The 16026-nt window shown below is 40.0% G+C and overlaps 1 protein-coding gene across 3 annotated transcripts in view; it reads right to left on the bottom strand.

Annotated features, from left to right (window-relative positions):
- The window catches only part of CACHD1 (cache domain containing 1), a 123031-nt gene that overhangs the window by 52957 nt on the left and 54048 nt on the right, over positions 1-16026 (bottom strand). For 2 of the 3 annotated variants that reach the window (XM_083447976.1, XM_083447977.1), the window contains exons 3-4: positions 7713-7861; positions 1580-1686 (exon numbers count right to left, since the gene is read on the bottom strand). In XM_083447976.1, coding sequence (XP_083304102.1) covers positions 1580-1686; positions 7713-7861 — 256 coding nt within the window. Of the gene's footprint in view, positions 1-1579; positions 2455-2561; positions 4403-7712; positions 7862-16026 lie in introns of those variants that run through there. The other variant, XM_083447978.1, reaches the window with a different exon arrangement.

The following is a 16026-nucleotide window of genomic DNA, read 5'->3' as shown; positions in this document are numbered from 1 at the left end:
TCGCTACCATTGGTGCCACCTCCTCTACCTGGAAAAAGTTAATGAAATAAACACAAAAGAAGGCTGTGCAGGTTCCATCTCAGGCAGCCTGCTTCAGTGCACTGCTATCCCCCCCCCCCCAGCTAGAGAAAGATGTAACAGCAGCAAGTGAGCGAGGGAAGGCCAATGGCTTGAATTAGTATTTGATATGCTGGTATCATAGAAATGTAGAGTTGGAAGAGACCCCCAGGTCATCTAATCCAAACCCCCACAAGGCCACCCACATTTTACCAGCTTTTCCACAAGAATATAATGGGGAACTTTGTCAAAAGCCTTGCTGAAATCAAGATACACTATATAAAAATACAAGTTTCACGAGTATGTTCCTTCAGCTGTGAAGCCATGCCAGCATATACCATTCCACACACCAGGAAAAACTTTCTGACAGTAAGAGCTGTTCTAGAGTGGAACAGACCCCCTTGGAAAGGTAGTGAAGTCTCCCTCCTTGGAGGTTTGTAAGCAGAAGTTGGATGGCCATTTATCATGTATGATCTAGTTGAGATTCCTGCATTGCTGGATGTTGGACCAAATTGCACCTGTCTTTACTCCAAGCATTCCAAAATCATCAGTTGTAGGACTGACAATGAGAGGAAATGGGTGGAGAAGAAGTAACAAGGAAAAGAAAGTGCAATTGCTAACTGAAGAGTGATCCCTGCTTGTTACAATCACAGCAGCTTCTCCTGAGATGGTCCTTTTCCATTTAAAATGTAGGACAAAGTCCTCTCCAGTAAAAAAAATCACACACCTGCACCCCCTACATTACTGATATAATACACACACACTCCTATATCTGTACTGCACATCTCCTATAAACCCACACACACACCTTCGTTTTGACCTCTACAGCCCCTTAATCTGTACCTTTCATTTCTGGGGGGGTGGGGGTGGCAAAGGAGTTTAAGTCAAATCAGAACCCTCCCATGCTATTAAAAAAAAAAAAAAAAAAACCACATATACCGCTGGATGACAAAAGATTTCTCCCCACCCCAACCCCTTTTCTAAACAGTAAAGCTAATTTATTTCCATTTGAAAACAATGCTAAGAAAGTAGTGTTAACCGAAGGCTCAATCTCTTGTGAAAAGTCTTGCAGTCTTAGACAGCAACCACACCTCCAGCTTTATAACGTGCCAAGCAAATGGGTCAATCCCCAGTATAGAAACCCCACAGCACATCAAAGAAACGAAGTATTTCAGGGCATCTTCATAAATCATAGTTAATGCCAGTTTGCTGCAGAACCTCTACGTTAGATGAACTCAAAAGATCAAAGAGGCCCCTTTGTAATGTCACTATGAAGAACTGACATTACTGATGCCAGGGCAGATGGCTACACAGAAAACAAATTAAGTTTGATATAAAGTCCTATCAATTACATGGTATATTGGAATATCAACATCATTGCAGGAAAACGTATTCCTCTCATTCAGTTCTGGAAATTAAAAACAGTGTGGCAGCATCAGATAAAACGCAGTTGCTGTGGTGCTGGACGCTGGTTTTCTGCAGCAAAAGGCAGAAGTTACATGCTCAAGTATGCATTACTTACCAGAGTTTAAGTCACGGCCAGGATTGAACGCTCGGCTATTCACAGTGGTAGACAGTCTATCGCAGCTGATTGTTCTAGACACATTAGTGTTAAAGTTTCCATCAAACCTAAAATGAATGCAATAGTAAAATTAATAAGACAAAAGAACTAGTTCTGTTGTTTAAATATGGACTCTTCCTTGAGCTTGCATTAGGGGAAGAGCGATTTACTGCAGTACATTATACGTGGGGCTGCCTCTGAAGATGGTTCGGAAACTTCAGCAGATCAGAATTCAGTGGTCAGGTTGCTCAATAGAACAAGACAATTTGAGCATATAACGCCAATCCTGGCCTGACTGCAAAAGCTGTCAATTAGTTTCTGGGTCCAGTTCAAAGTGCTGATTTTAACTTATAAAGCTTTAAACGGCTCAGGATTGCAATACTTCAAGGACGGTCTCCTCCATATGAATTGATGCGATCATCATCTGAGGCCCTACTTTGTGTGCCTCTTCTATGAGAAGTCCAAAGGGTGGCAACATGAGAATGGGCCTTTTCTATGGTGAGTCTCCACTTGTGGAATGCTCTCCACAAGGGAGGTTTACCTTTCACCTTTATTACATATCTTTTGGCAGGGGTGAAACTAGGCTTTATTTCACCTGGGGCCAAAGACCCAGTTTGGCATCCTCCATGTGCATTTGCGCGCACACACGGACACGGACACACACACAGGACACACACAGACAGACACACACAGACGCACATGGACACACACACAATCTGGAAGCTGCAACAGCACCCCTCTGGAGGCTTCACCCAGGGCAAAACACCTAGCTAGCCAAGTTCACCCAAGACAAAAAAAACCCGGTAGCTATGGCACTGCTTTAGGCCTGTTAGCAACTTTCATAGAATCATAGAATCATAGAATCATAGAGTTGGAAGAGACCACAAGGGCCATCGAGTCCAACCCCCTGCCAAGCAGGAAACACCATCAGAGCACTCCTGACTTTGCACAGCCTTGATCAGGGGTAGGCAACCTAAGGCCCACGGCCCACAAGCAGCCCACAGAGGTTGTTTAACCAGCTCACGAGCCGCCCCCGAACCGAGTCCCTGTGCGCTGCGCTAAACCGGCGCAATGTGGTGCGGGGCCTCACTTCCGCTGTGCCGGTAATCGCGTCTGCACATGCGCTGACGCCGGAAATTGTGGGCACGCGCACGCAATCTGGCCCACGGAGGGATCTCCTCTGGAATGAACCGGCCCAGGCGAGGAAAACCTTGCCGACCCCTGGCCTTGATGCTAATCCTTCTATAAATTTTACACAGTACCTAAGTTAGCAGAAACCATCCAAACTAGCTCATTTCTGCTCAAGTCTAAACATATCCAGGTCTGTTCCCAACATCTTGCATTACATTCTGCCTTCCAAATAAAAAAATCAGAAGGGATATGAATTACAGGAAAGGGAAATTTAAGGAAATTAGTCTCATTTCATACAACCTTGTTAACTTTGTTTACTCAGATGTAAGTCCTACTGAGGAGCCCCCACTATAACTTAAGAATGAAAATGCACCAGATGAATACAGGGATTTCCCCCCGCATTGTGCATGCCCAGAAATACCTTCCGCATAAAAGAAAATGGAGGATGTACTCGTTGGAAGTTGCTGCATGGTGTCCATGGCTTACAACAACTCCATTAAAATTTAAAAGCAACTAATGTTATTAATGGTACTAATAATTGTTTCAGGCAATTTGGCAATTTCATGATTTTATTTTTCACCATCCTTAAAATGTATACAGTAACAGCACTTAAACGTAAAACCTGACGTGTTTCTAATGATTAAGATACTAATCACAAAAAATGTAAGATGAACTCTTGATCTCCAGACAAATAATATATATAGGCACTCTAAATAGGGACTGGGGAGTTGTTTAACTAGTCCCTCCATCTTTTTCAAACAAAAGAATGTAGATTAACTAAGCAGGTTTTAAAACATGTCCTCTATAAAAACTCTTGAAAAAATGTATCTGTAACAAATCCCCAAACAATCCAGGGGTGGGGTGGGGGGAGGTTTTTGGTGGAAAATAGTTTCTGCAATTAAAAATGATCAAAATGTGCTCTTAACTTCAGCTGCAAGAAAAAGTCTCATCCATTCCCACTACCCAACCCTCTTCTTTCCCCCTTTCTTTTTCTATACTACATGAAAACCCTTCCTTCTGGATTCACTTTAATGAACAACTGATCGAAACTGCATCCAGAGGGAGAAAACAGAACTGTGACTCCCACTTTGATCTCTTCCCCATGGAGAAATTCGCTCCCTGCCTAGCTTGCAAGATGTTCATTTGATTGACGTTTGCTCTGATGTGCAAACTGCTTTGAACTTCAGACATTTAATTCCCATCAGGCAGCAGTCATTTTTATTCTCCTTCAACAGGATTTACAAGCAGAAGATCAGCAAATGTAGAAGATAAAATAAATTTGCAGAAGCTTTGAATCTTACATCAAAACAGTGTTCAAGTAAGCTCCAATTGGATTGCATTCAGCCTCTATTCACAAAGTAAATCAACTTCTTCTATGCAGTTTCAGTTTTAGAAAATAGGGGGTGAAGAAAGAGAATGTGTATATAAAAATGACACTCATCTGTTGTTGTAACAAGACCTGTCCTTTTTCCCATTCTTTGTTTAAATTTCTATAAAGGTGTTTTCCCTGGGGTAAATGCAGCTACATTACAAACTAATTCAAAATTAACAATTTTATTTAAAATGCTAAAACTAGTTGTTGTTTTTTAACAGCAAGGCATATTCTTGTAACTAATATTTTATCTGCATACTGCAGTACAGTACTAAAATATTAAACATGGCTTTTATTTTAAAATAGTTATAATGAACTAATAATGGAGCTCTAATCCTGAAAGCACTTAAGCATGCACCTGTTTTTAAGGAATGCAAACACAGTAAACCATTATCCATTTGACTAACCTGGAGACTTTCCAATATGTCTGGATGAAACAAATGTTGTTTATCTGGTGTTATATTAACATGAATGGTGCTAAGTATAATCTCAAAGGCTTCTTAAATGCTTATTTATTTTTTAATAGTGAGAATAACTAGGAACTCAGGACAGAATTTTATGATAATGGGGAGGGGTTCTATTTTATTCTCTCAGCACTTAATTATACTAGAATTTAACTCACTGCAGCGATTTGTGATGGAAATAATAGTTTTGTCATTGTATGCCCTGATAATACTTGTGTTAGAAGGATTCTTCCTAGCCTATCCCATACTTGGGATTCCTACAAATCAAATACTAATTTCTAATGAGTGCTTAAGAAAATTGTTTGTATAATACACTTACTCCAAAACTGTAAGACTCAGTCCTTCCAAATCTCTACAGCCATCTTTGCACACTGTTGAAATTCCATTAAGCTGAGTCCAAATCCAGTTTCGTATTCTTGAAAATACAACTCCACCAGCAACTTGAAAGATCAGAATGGGAATCTCCTTATCTCACAACTTAACAGCCCATGAGAGGGCATGTAAACAGAAGAAAAGGCTGTGATAAAGCTGAACTGCAATAGCAAATATTTAAGCAGCTATTTTAAAAAGGTGAGCCAGACCACTTCTGAAGCAATTATCGCATTCATGAAGTAAATGATCTTCAAAAATAGATCTGTTGGTTTACCCATGTAAATATTACACTCATGAATCCAAGGTAGACTTGTCAAGTAATATGTTACAGTGATAAGAATTTCTCTCAGTGTACTGGAATAAAGAAAATGTCCCTTAAGGATTTATTTAAAAAACAAACAAACCCAGCATAATCAATTAAGGCACAGAGAACAAAAACTGAGTCAAATAACGTTGAGTTTAGTCAACATGATAAATCATTGTTAACCATGATGGAAGTTGCCTGTGCAAATCTTGGGTTTATGTGTTTCCTCCTCTCTCCAGTTTGCTTCTCGTTTAGATTACTTGCAATTTAGCCTTCTGTTCAAACACTAAATGGTGGTTAACCTTAACTATGGTTTATTGAAATAACTCAGCTTCATAACCCTTGGTTCGAAGTTGACTGATTTCAGACAAACCAGTTAACATTAACCATAGATTGCTGGGCTCCTGGAATCTGGCTGTACTCAGCTTCAGGCTAGAATAATTAAACCTGACTAAAGCAGCCCTCTATAAGTACCGTATTTTTCGCTCTATAAGACACACCAGACCATGACGCACCTAGTTTTTGGAGGAGGAAAACAAGGAAAAAATATTCTGAATCTTAGAAGCCAGAACAACAAGAGGGATCGCTGAGCAGCGAAAGCAGCGATCCCTCTTGCTGTTCTGGTTTCTGGGATAGCTGCGCAGCCTGCATTCGCTCCATAAGACGCACACACATTTCCCCTTACTTTTTAGGAGGGAAAAAGTGAGTCTTATAGAGCAAAAAATACGGTATCTCTGCCTACTTTGCCATTGTCCATGCCTGTGTCACATCCTCTCTTTAACGCAACTTTCCTTCCAGCTGGAAATCATTCTAGTCCAGTTACTAAGTGCAGGAGGATCTAGCAGGCTCTTCTTATGTCCTTATGGTTCCACAATGGAACCTTAACTCTGTTAAGTCTTCCACTGCTCTTTGTGATTTTGTGAAGAAGTGCTGGAGCTGCTCATCCAGTGGTATGTGAAAGAAAGGGCTGCAGTGTGGTTAAGGCTAACAGCTTCTTCTTCACACCTTTGTTGATTTGGAACGCATGGCTTGTGCCCACAGTATTTGTGAGCTGCCCACTCACAACTTAACTATATTCAGTGATCAATGCACAGCCCCTTTCAATGCTTCCAGTGTACTCTGTATGGAAGCACACTTAAATAGTAACTCCTATAAGGAACAGCCCTCTGCTATTTCTAGCCTGGCTCAAAATAGGCTGGGCAAAGTGAGGTTGGTATGGGCAGAGAATGCGCTCAGAACTGCACTACAAAATTAATTCTTCTAAAAATTAAAAGCCACACACAGCTAATGTACTTATCACTAAATCTGTAACTGTATTCCAACAAATGCCTTATCAGTGTAATTCAGGAAGTCCTGAGCTATTAAACAGAAGTATGCTTTTATAAGACCATATAAAAGCCATCTGTTTTTAGTAAACCTGCTTCCCACTGCCCGATATTCACTGGGACTCTCAATAATTATTTGCAAGACACAATTGCAGCAAAGGTCAATATTTCCATAGCCAACTCTCTTTAGTAAAGGTAGAGAATAAATATAAAGGTCATTTTATGTGCATTCTGTAACTGAAGTGATCCTGTTTCATATACTGTAATGCATTTTTATTATCTGTTTAGAGGCTTTTATGTCTGTTAATTAATATTGATCAGCCAACCAAAGCACTTTATATACAGTCCAAAAATGTGCAGCCTTTTCAACTTTCAGGCCGGCGATATTTTTTAAAAGCAGCATTAATCATGTTTTCCAAACAAGTCTTTCATATTTATAAATCAATTTTGAACTCTGAAACGTTAGCCAATTTTCCTTCTGTAATGCCTTACTACAACAAACTTTTTCTGTTTCTAACAGCACACTAACAAAACTCAATAGCACCATGTTCCCAAACCAAAGCACTAGGCTGAAAATACTTATACTTTCATGTACTGGCTAAAAGCTGACCTGATAATGCAAGTACATCATTCAACATGTACCATTTAAACTAGGCCACAAACAAAAAACAGGGCAAATTCAAGGCCAGACTTAGAGCCTCCTTCTCTATATCCTCTTTGCATGCTTCTGCCTGGGTAGAATTATGTCCATGAACACTGATAATGCTTATTGCTTTCACAGATGGAGGACAGAGAAGCACATGAGTCTATAGAAACAGGCCTACTGTGCGAAGGTAACAGTCCACCCACTTTTTGCTTCTAACTCTGCACAACACTGGAAGGCTGTGAAGAAAGGAATGCACTCCATGGAGTGAAAAGGTTTCACTGACACTGCCTTCACGGAACAACCTGATGTCCATAATTCCCATGGGATCAGCGTTCAACTTGAAACCATTTCAGACCGTCTGCTCCACCAAGCCTCTCTCACATGGGCCCTGCCCCAAGACCAGGTCAAGATGTCCCCAGACGAATGGGCTTATTCCAATTAATAAGGCAACTCTCAGTTGGGATCCTTTTGAATACTTACTCCATCATAGACGGCGGAATGGTGCAGCAGTCTTGAATTGCAGTCAGAGGTGATGTCAGATGAGCAGTGTATGAAGCTTCCACTACATGCTTGTTCCGATTTACCACATCCAAGTACCGGTTAAATTTTTCCCGGATCTTTTTTGCAAGCTAAACAATTTTTTAAAAATAAATAAATAATCAGTCAATCAAAGTTGCTTTTGGGTGTGCATATATACTGTATACTTGTTATGAAATGCCCAAAGAGAAATGCCTAAAAGAAAGAAACATACCCAAGATCCCACCCGCAATATTTACCATGAAGAAATGCTTCTTTATTTTGCTATTATGAACAGCTAGTGTTAATATGAACAGTTTAAAGACAAATGCTAATTTATGAAAAAGATGACATAATCTGGGACGACACGTATGTGGGGGCGGGGGGCGGGCGGGAATATTCAGTGTTGTGTTAACGATATTTCTCCATTAACACAAATATTTCTGCTTCCCTGATGGAAGGAGCCTCATCTCCTCCCCTCTCCCATTGTCCTGGGGGTTCTCCTCACACTCCAGAGCAGGCATAGGCAAAGTCTGCCCTCCAGATGTTTTGGGACTACAATTCCCATCATCCCTGACCACTGGCCCTGTTAGCTAGGGATCATAGGAATTGTAGGCCAAAAACATCTGGAGGGCCGAGTTTGCCTATGCCGGCTCCAGAGTGAATATGGTGGAAGCACAGCAGGAAGAGAAGGAGGGAAGCTCCCCCGTGCTACCAAGAGTTATTGTGTTGGCTTCTGCTACAGGAACTCAATCTGCTACAGAGCATTTAATATGCTTTTTTTTTTTTTTTTTGCACCGCATTGTGTTTTCATTTCTGAGGGGGCACCTGCACATTTTTCAATTCAGCTTTAACTCTAAAACCAGATCAAACTAATCAAAATCAAACATCCTGATAATAAATTGTACTGATATCAAAGAAACTAAACTTCCAATTAATACATATACAACTGGTTAACTGATTTTGGCCAATGTAGTACATGAGGGTGGCATGGCTCTCATCTGACCGCCAACACCATATATGTGCCAGAACAAAGCAGTAGTTAAACTACCCTATTGTATTCTAGTAGTATTGTAAATTTAGGCTGATAAGATATCCTTTTGTCATGGTGGTAATAAAATTGAAATTTTCCACAGGCATGTTTACGGAGCCCCAAAAATGCACTCATCCACAATGAAAAAACTGATCTAGAAGACCTATATGTTATGGTCACTTGAAGGATGCATGTTAGAGATTTGCTGAAAACCTACACACAATTCTAGTGCCATATTACCTGGGATGAAACGGTTTAGAAGTATAGTAAGTGTTACATTCTAGGGGCCCCCAAACCAGATGTGTGCATAAATGTTCTCAATATGTCTTTACTATACATATTGAAAACCCATATGTAAATGTAGTTTTGCAATACGCTGAATACAATTCTATTATCATGCTTGACTCTCAGCTTATGCTCCAGATAGTGTTTTTCTCGGCAATCAGTGCTATGAACCAGAGAACTATTCCCCTATGCTAATTTGCAGTAAGGGGACACATAGAGTAGCATCATCTGCATAAGTGGAATAGCTGCTGTTGTGCCAAAACGGAAACAGTAGCTCTTTACCCCTAAAACAGGATGTGCCTCTTCTTTAACTGGCTTCCTTTTACACATCCTGTTTTACATGGAGCCACATCTGTAAGCAACCTGTTAAAAACAGGAATCAGAAATCCCAAGATATTGTGTGTGCGTGGTTGTGTGTGCGTGTATAATTATATATCTATATTTGTGTATACATGTGTATGTGAGAGAGGGCATATTTCAAGTTTTCTTCATAATTCTTTCAAGAAGCTACCTCCAGCTTGCAGCCTAAATCAAGAAAGAGAATAATCTTTTAACAATTTACAGCTCACAGCAAAATGTTCAATATCATATTTTAATGCATTCTTGCCTTCGGAGGCAGATAAAGTTCTTTAATTAGTAATGTCTAACTGGCTGCCTTTCAACACCCTCAATCACCCCTTACTTACACACACCATATTCCACCTAAAGGAACAACCTGAAAACACAACTCAATTTGTGTATGGATTCCTGAAATACATAATTGGCCTGTTCATTAGTCTCCGAGACTGACAAATGTCCTTCCTAACTATTAATAACAGGTCATTTCATCATGATTTACTTCCTTACATGAATAATGAGGCCTACACTGATAAGAGAAGTGACTTTGCCTCAATTGTTTCCATCAAATACTACAGCTCAATTACAGGTCTCCAAGGAACATAGTTTTTAACAGAATGTTGTTCAAATGAAATGACTTGTAGAATTATACCTAATTGGCATTGTAGAATGATTTATTACTAACACACCAGAGGACTGCTAATAGTCCCAACTAAGCTATGAGTCTAACACCATTAAATTGGTCTCAATTGTCAGTGAGGAGGTAATGCTGAGGAGGTTTCTCTGTTTCCCCCTCCACAAACCAATTGCTTTTGGGTGAGTTTTTCCCCTTTACACTATGAAATATAAAGAATTCCATCCTCCACATTTTATTGGAAAATACCGAAGCTGCAGAATCAGTTTTTCTCAGTAGGAAAATTGTCATATATATTAGTAGATCTGGCTGATAGCACCAACTTGGCATACATGCAAGATAAATCCATTAGCCCTCCTGACAATACAAATCATGCAGCCTTTATTAGAATAAACCAAACAATAAACTTAATAGCCCACTGCAACACATTACTCTAGTTTATATGATTCAAGCAGAAGATACAGCACATGACAGGTGCAACACTGCATTCAGAGCCCTGAACTCCTTGTGTACCCCTTAAAATGGGCACGAGGGATTAGCAGAGGGGTGGCCATCTTTTGATATGGCCCAACAAAGAAAAGTGCTTTCCCATCCCTACTCTCTCCTCTATTCTTCCCCTTCCCCTTCTTGCTCCCAAAACATTAAGTCATGGCACATTCCTGCCAAGATGGCTGTTATCCCTTGCACTAACAATGGGATCTGGGAGCCAGAGTTTGGTTACTAAGCATACATGGATAACACCTGTTTGCATATTTATACCCATGTGTAAAAAGCACATCAAATGCTGCTGGTCCTATTGACAATATTTGTTCGTAACATCAGTGAATCTCTCCATTTCCTCAGAGACAGCTTACTCATTTGCATATACCCCTTGAGCTTTAAAAGCTCCTTTTAATGCTAAACTCTCTCTGATGTTCTCTCCTCCACCCCACTCCTTGCCTCCTCACTGGTTGAGAATTAAAAAATGCTTCAGAGCATGCTTTATTGATGCCAGCTGTAAAATTTGTATGCTATAAAACTGTATTCAAAACATGCATAAATTAAGCCAACACTTATATAATGACACTTGATGTAGCAGGAGTTAAAACTGCATGATTCCAATAATAATAATAATAATAATAATAATTCTTTTGTTAATTTGTTAATTTCAAACAGCAGCCTTTGGAGAGCTGCAAAGAATTTAGCACAACAAGAGACAAACAGACCCTTCCAATCTATAGTCCTGGTTTGTCATTCACAAAACTCTAATGAACATATCCTCTATTGTCACCCATAGCCTCCTAAGTGGCTTGATACTGCTAGCCATTGTCCTGTATAATTCAAACTAGGGAGTTTGCTACAATCACAGAAATTTTATTATATCCTCTCCAGAAACTATTTTGTATGTTCCATTGCCAAGCTGTATCTGATATCATCTCTTAACTCATAGTTGGATTTAGGAAGCAGCCTCATCCCCTATCTGATGACAGGTTGAATTACAAACAGGAGATCTATGGGAATGCCTGCTATCTATCAGCTGTTTCTTTCCATATGATACAATGCTAACACCTTCCTTAGAGCTACAGTTAAGCCTGCACTGGTGGCTTGTTTATACAACAGTGACACTTCCTGACCCTTCTCACAAGCAGACTTATACAAGTTGCTGCATGTAAAATTACTAAGAGCTACTTCTGAAATATGTATCAAAGAGGTTGCCCCTCTCAGTTATCTCTCCCTGCATATCCTAGCAAATCTTCAGCAAACAGATGAACTTGTGTATGTTGGTTTTTTTTAATGGGGCTGCACATTTAGCAACGTCCTACAGAATAACTTTGCACCAAAGAGACACTATTTCCTCTGCAGCTTAAACCAAACGAAGGCCATCTGAAACTACAGGCAATGACCGATTTATATGTGTTCAACTGATGCGCGACCCTGCACTCGTGCATCGTGGTGACCTGGAAGTGGAAGTGGAAGTGGAAGGAGCAACGCTGAGTCTCTTTATGCAGCTCCCTGCCGTGCCGCCATCTTGAATCGTTGTTGGTTTTTTTTTGTTCTATATAATTACATGTGAAGTCACTATTCCCTTGTATGCTTTAAGATAGTAGCTTTGATTCCCTTTTAATAGTAATTAATTAGAATGCTTGTATGTCTCTTTTTAATGTGCCAATAATGTGCCTTCTTTTCCTGAACTATCTTGGTTTCTTTAACTATCCTTTGTTGACCTTTTTGTAGTTGAAAGGAAGTTCTTGCCATCCACAAAGCCTTGCTCAAAGGCGAGGGACCTGCTACTAGTCCATACGGAACAGCAGAAATAAGTTTTGGGTTGAAAGTCACCTGTTACGTAGCAAGAAAGGAGTTCACAGACCAATGCCAGCTAACTCCCAATAGTGGATAATGTGTAAAGGGCAGGAGGCTGACCTAGGTCCTAGGCTGGCTTAAGAATCTTTAAACAGTCACCTCGGAAGTGATTAAAATGATCAGCAAATAGATGGCACTCAAAGCTGTGGGTAAAGAAAGACTAGAAGACAACCAAGGCGAAAACCTCAAGGAACCCCAATAGATTTGGGGACAGCAGATATAATGGAAATACTGAAAAGGTGATTGTCAGGATAAATTCCGCAGCAACAGTGAGAGATTCTTTGAGGAGCAATTCTTAGAGGAAGCAAGAGCAAGACAATGTCCATGCCACTGAGAGGAGTATTTGCTCCAACAGTGGAAGTGAAAGGGAGCAGCTGGGGACAGAAGACAACTTTATGTCAGGGTCCACCGAGCAGCAGGAATGCAAGTTGTAAAAAGTTCAGATCCCCAAAGGTCAGGAGTGAGAAAGCCATTAGTGTGATGGGGCTAGAAGCAAGCAGCGCAATCTCTAGGACAAGTGAAAAAGTGCAGTTCCAGAGGCAACAGCTTATGAGCCAAATGTTAGAAGAAAGCAGCGCATCTTGAGGGAAGTAAACAGTCACATTCCACAGGCAGTGTGGGGTAAGTGTGGTGAGCAGGGCCTTATTGCTGTGAGATGCTACACAGATTGAAAAACTGTCTCCAGAGCTGAAGATTTATAGGACAAGGTGGAGCTGCAGTCTCCCTGAGTCATCTAACCAGAGGCTTGTAAATGTTGTCGATGCTCCACATTTGGATAGCACAATTCAGACTGTCATTCCTTCAGGAGACATGCTGCCTTGGGGGTACAGAAGGCAAAGTATTAGAGCCTAGGGTTCCATTTTTAAGACCCCTTACATTGTTTCAGAGAGTTTATCAACATGGATGTTGAAATCACCAGAAGCCAAGTGGGAATACTGTCAGAGAAGAAAGCATCCCTAGCATATCAAGGTCTGATGCAGAAGCAGAGAGGAACTGGAAGTACGGTAATATGAAAAGAGTCTTAGCTGGAGTAGAATAAATCAAGGTTATTTTCATGAAGGCTGTCGGAGAGTGGATATTAATTACATAGTTCTGCTGCTGCTGTATATTTTGAAAAGCAGAATTAACTTTCCTGACTTCAAGTCCTTCGCACCTCATCATATCATATATCATAACAAAATGTTTCATAATTACTTATTTTATATATGTTGCCAATAATACTCTTTCCCCCATCTCTCAAGCTTTGTATTATATTCTCTAGGCAGCAGAAACATGATTTCTCAGAGAATCTTTCTATTACTGGGTAAGCCCATCATTATTCCTTAAATCACTCCCACAATACTGACTTTGCTCCCTACTATTAAAGGGGGGGAAGGACTTCGATGGAAATACCCTTCCAAATGACAGACAACTCTGAATTTTAAAGAATAAAGTCTAAGGTTTTAGTAAACAGTATTAAAATTTAACATAGTAATCATTTTTTTTTTTTTAAGCCACAGTTGTATTTTTTCACGTGTTTGAGTTGCAGAAAATTGTTACGTTTTCTACATTATAAAAACATGATTATGAAATCAGTAACCTACCAGAAACATTCTCTCGGCTGACAAACTGGCAATAAATGCTTTTAAAGTGTCAGTTAAGAAGTTAATGAACAATAAGAGGAATGGCTGATGGAGGATTAGGTTTGCTTACAATTTGTCTGCATTTGTTTTAATACGATCCATTTGTATATATTACCCTACACATAAACCTCCAGTACTCATGATTCATTAGCACTAAAGAGCCAAGTTATTATTAAAACAGAAGTGCTCACTTACTCTCTTGCTCTTTTCAATCCTGAGCTTTTATCCATGGTAGTTATACTCTATAGGGGCCTCATCTATCTTCTCTGACAGCTAAGTATTCGTCACAATACTTAGAATGTTTAGACATTTATTTATATATTGTTAAGAGTTAATGTATGCATCTAGGGCCGTGGTGTAAGCAACATATATTGGAGGCTTTACCAGAAACCTCACCACCACCACCCCCTTCTTCTAAAACCCATTGTATAATTTAACCCATATGATTTTAAGTGGTGTGCAGACCACCCAGAAAATGGCAGTGAAAGGCATTATCCTTCAAATAAAGCCGATGAGACTGTCTCTGAAAGAATCAAGATGGTTTCAAAAGGCCTAGATTTTACAGTTACTTTGACAATAATCCTTTTAGCTCTCAAATTCACACAAAGTTTTCAACACGAAGGTTGTCTTGGCTACACTATGTGATGTGGGATGTACAGTGGTAAAAGTATGTCAGGATATTTAAATGTTTATTTTCATGCACATAGCATATTTTACCATATTTATTATAGGTCTTTTTTAAAATGTCCTTCAATTAAATACTAAATTCCTAGAATATATATTCTGTGACATTTTGTCACTGTACCAAAATTGGCAGCAATCCTGGGGCCATTCTTTATGGCAATAGGATTTTGTCTCCATGGGACGTACATTCAAATACAGAGTTTGTTTTGTTTTTGAAACATCACCTGGATCCAGGAGGACAACTGACTTTACCATAAATTATAACTACTAGTAATAACCTTGACTTGTACGGTCCTGGTTTCAGAAATCAGATGTGAAGAAGCAAGTTTGCAGTCTGGGAGTGCTCTTGAAACCAACTTTGTCACTGAAGACCCAGGTGGCCTTGAGGGCTGGGACAGCCTTTTACCAGCTTAGGCTAGTACATCAACTGTGACTGCTTCTGGGATAGCTTGATCACAGTCGCCCAGGCACAGGTAACTTCAAAATTAGATTACTCAACACTGAACTTCCACTGTGGTTGGTCCAGAAACTGCTTTACATAATGATGCTGCACCATTCTGCACGGATAGGAGTGAGATCCTATCAAGCATATTGCATCTCTGGTCAAAGTTCTGCATTGGCAGCCGTTTTGCTACTTGACCAAGTTCAAAGTTTTACTATTAACATGTAAAGCCCTTAACGGCTTAGGAAGCGTTTACATGAAGGGTCACCTTGTCTCATACATGCCTACTTGACCACTTTGATCTGTGGAATATGCACTTCTACACGTGTCATATACTGTTCATTCACATACTTGAGGAGCCACCTATGCTTTTGAACTGTCTGCCTATTGTGTTTAGGCAGAACTGTTGCCGTACTGCTTCCAGTCTCTTAAGTCTCCTCATTCAAGGTGAGAATAATTTATTAGAACCCACACCAGTTGCTACCAACTGAGTTCATCAATGCTTAATTTAAATCACCATTTCACATTATCATGTAGATAAATTCTTATAAGACAATCTGAATACTTTTTTTAAAAAAAGTTTGACTGTTAAATAAAACTCTTAAGCAATAAAAGCAGAAAGACAGAAGACAAAGCTGTACTTAAATTGCATTTGTTTCAATGGGAACCAAGTCATACCTAAGCTTTTATTAAGTGTGAAAAGCCAGTGTGGTGTAGTGGTTAAGAGCGATAGACTTGTAATCTGGGGGACCAGGTTCGTGTCTCCGCTCCTCCACATGCAGCTGCTGGGTGACCTTGGGCTAGTCACACTTCTTTGAAGTCTTTCAGCCCCACTCACCTCACAGAGTGTTTGTTGTGGGGGAGGAAGGGAAAGGAGACTGTTAGCAGCTTTGAGACTCCTT

The sequence above is a fragment of the Podarcis tiliguerta genome (assembly GCF_965153285.1).
Source record: "Podarcis tiliguerta genome assembly, chromosome: 6".
Lineage (NCBI taxonomy): Eukaryota > Metazoa > Chordata > Lepidosauria > Squamata > Lacertidae > Podarcis > Podarcis tiliguerta.
The sequence above is the reverse complement of the archived record's forward strand: the minus strand, read 5'-3'. Positions and strand labels throughout refer to the sequence as shown.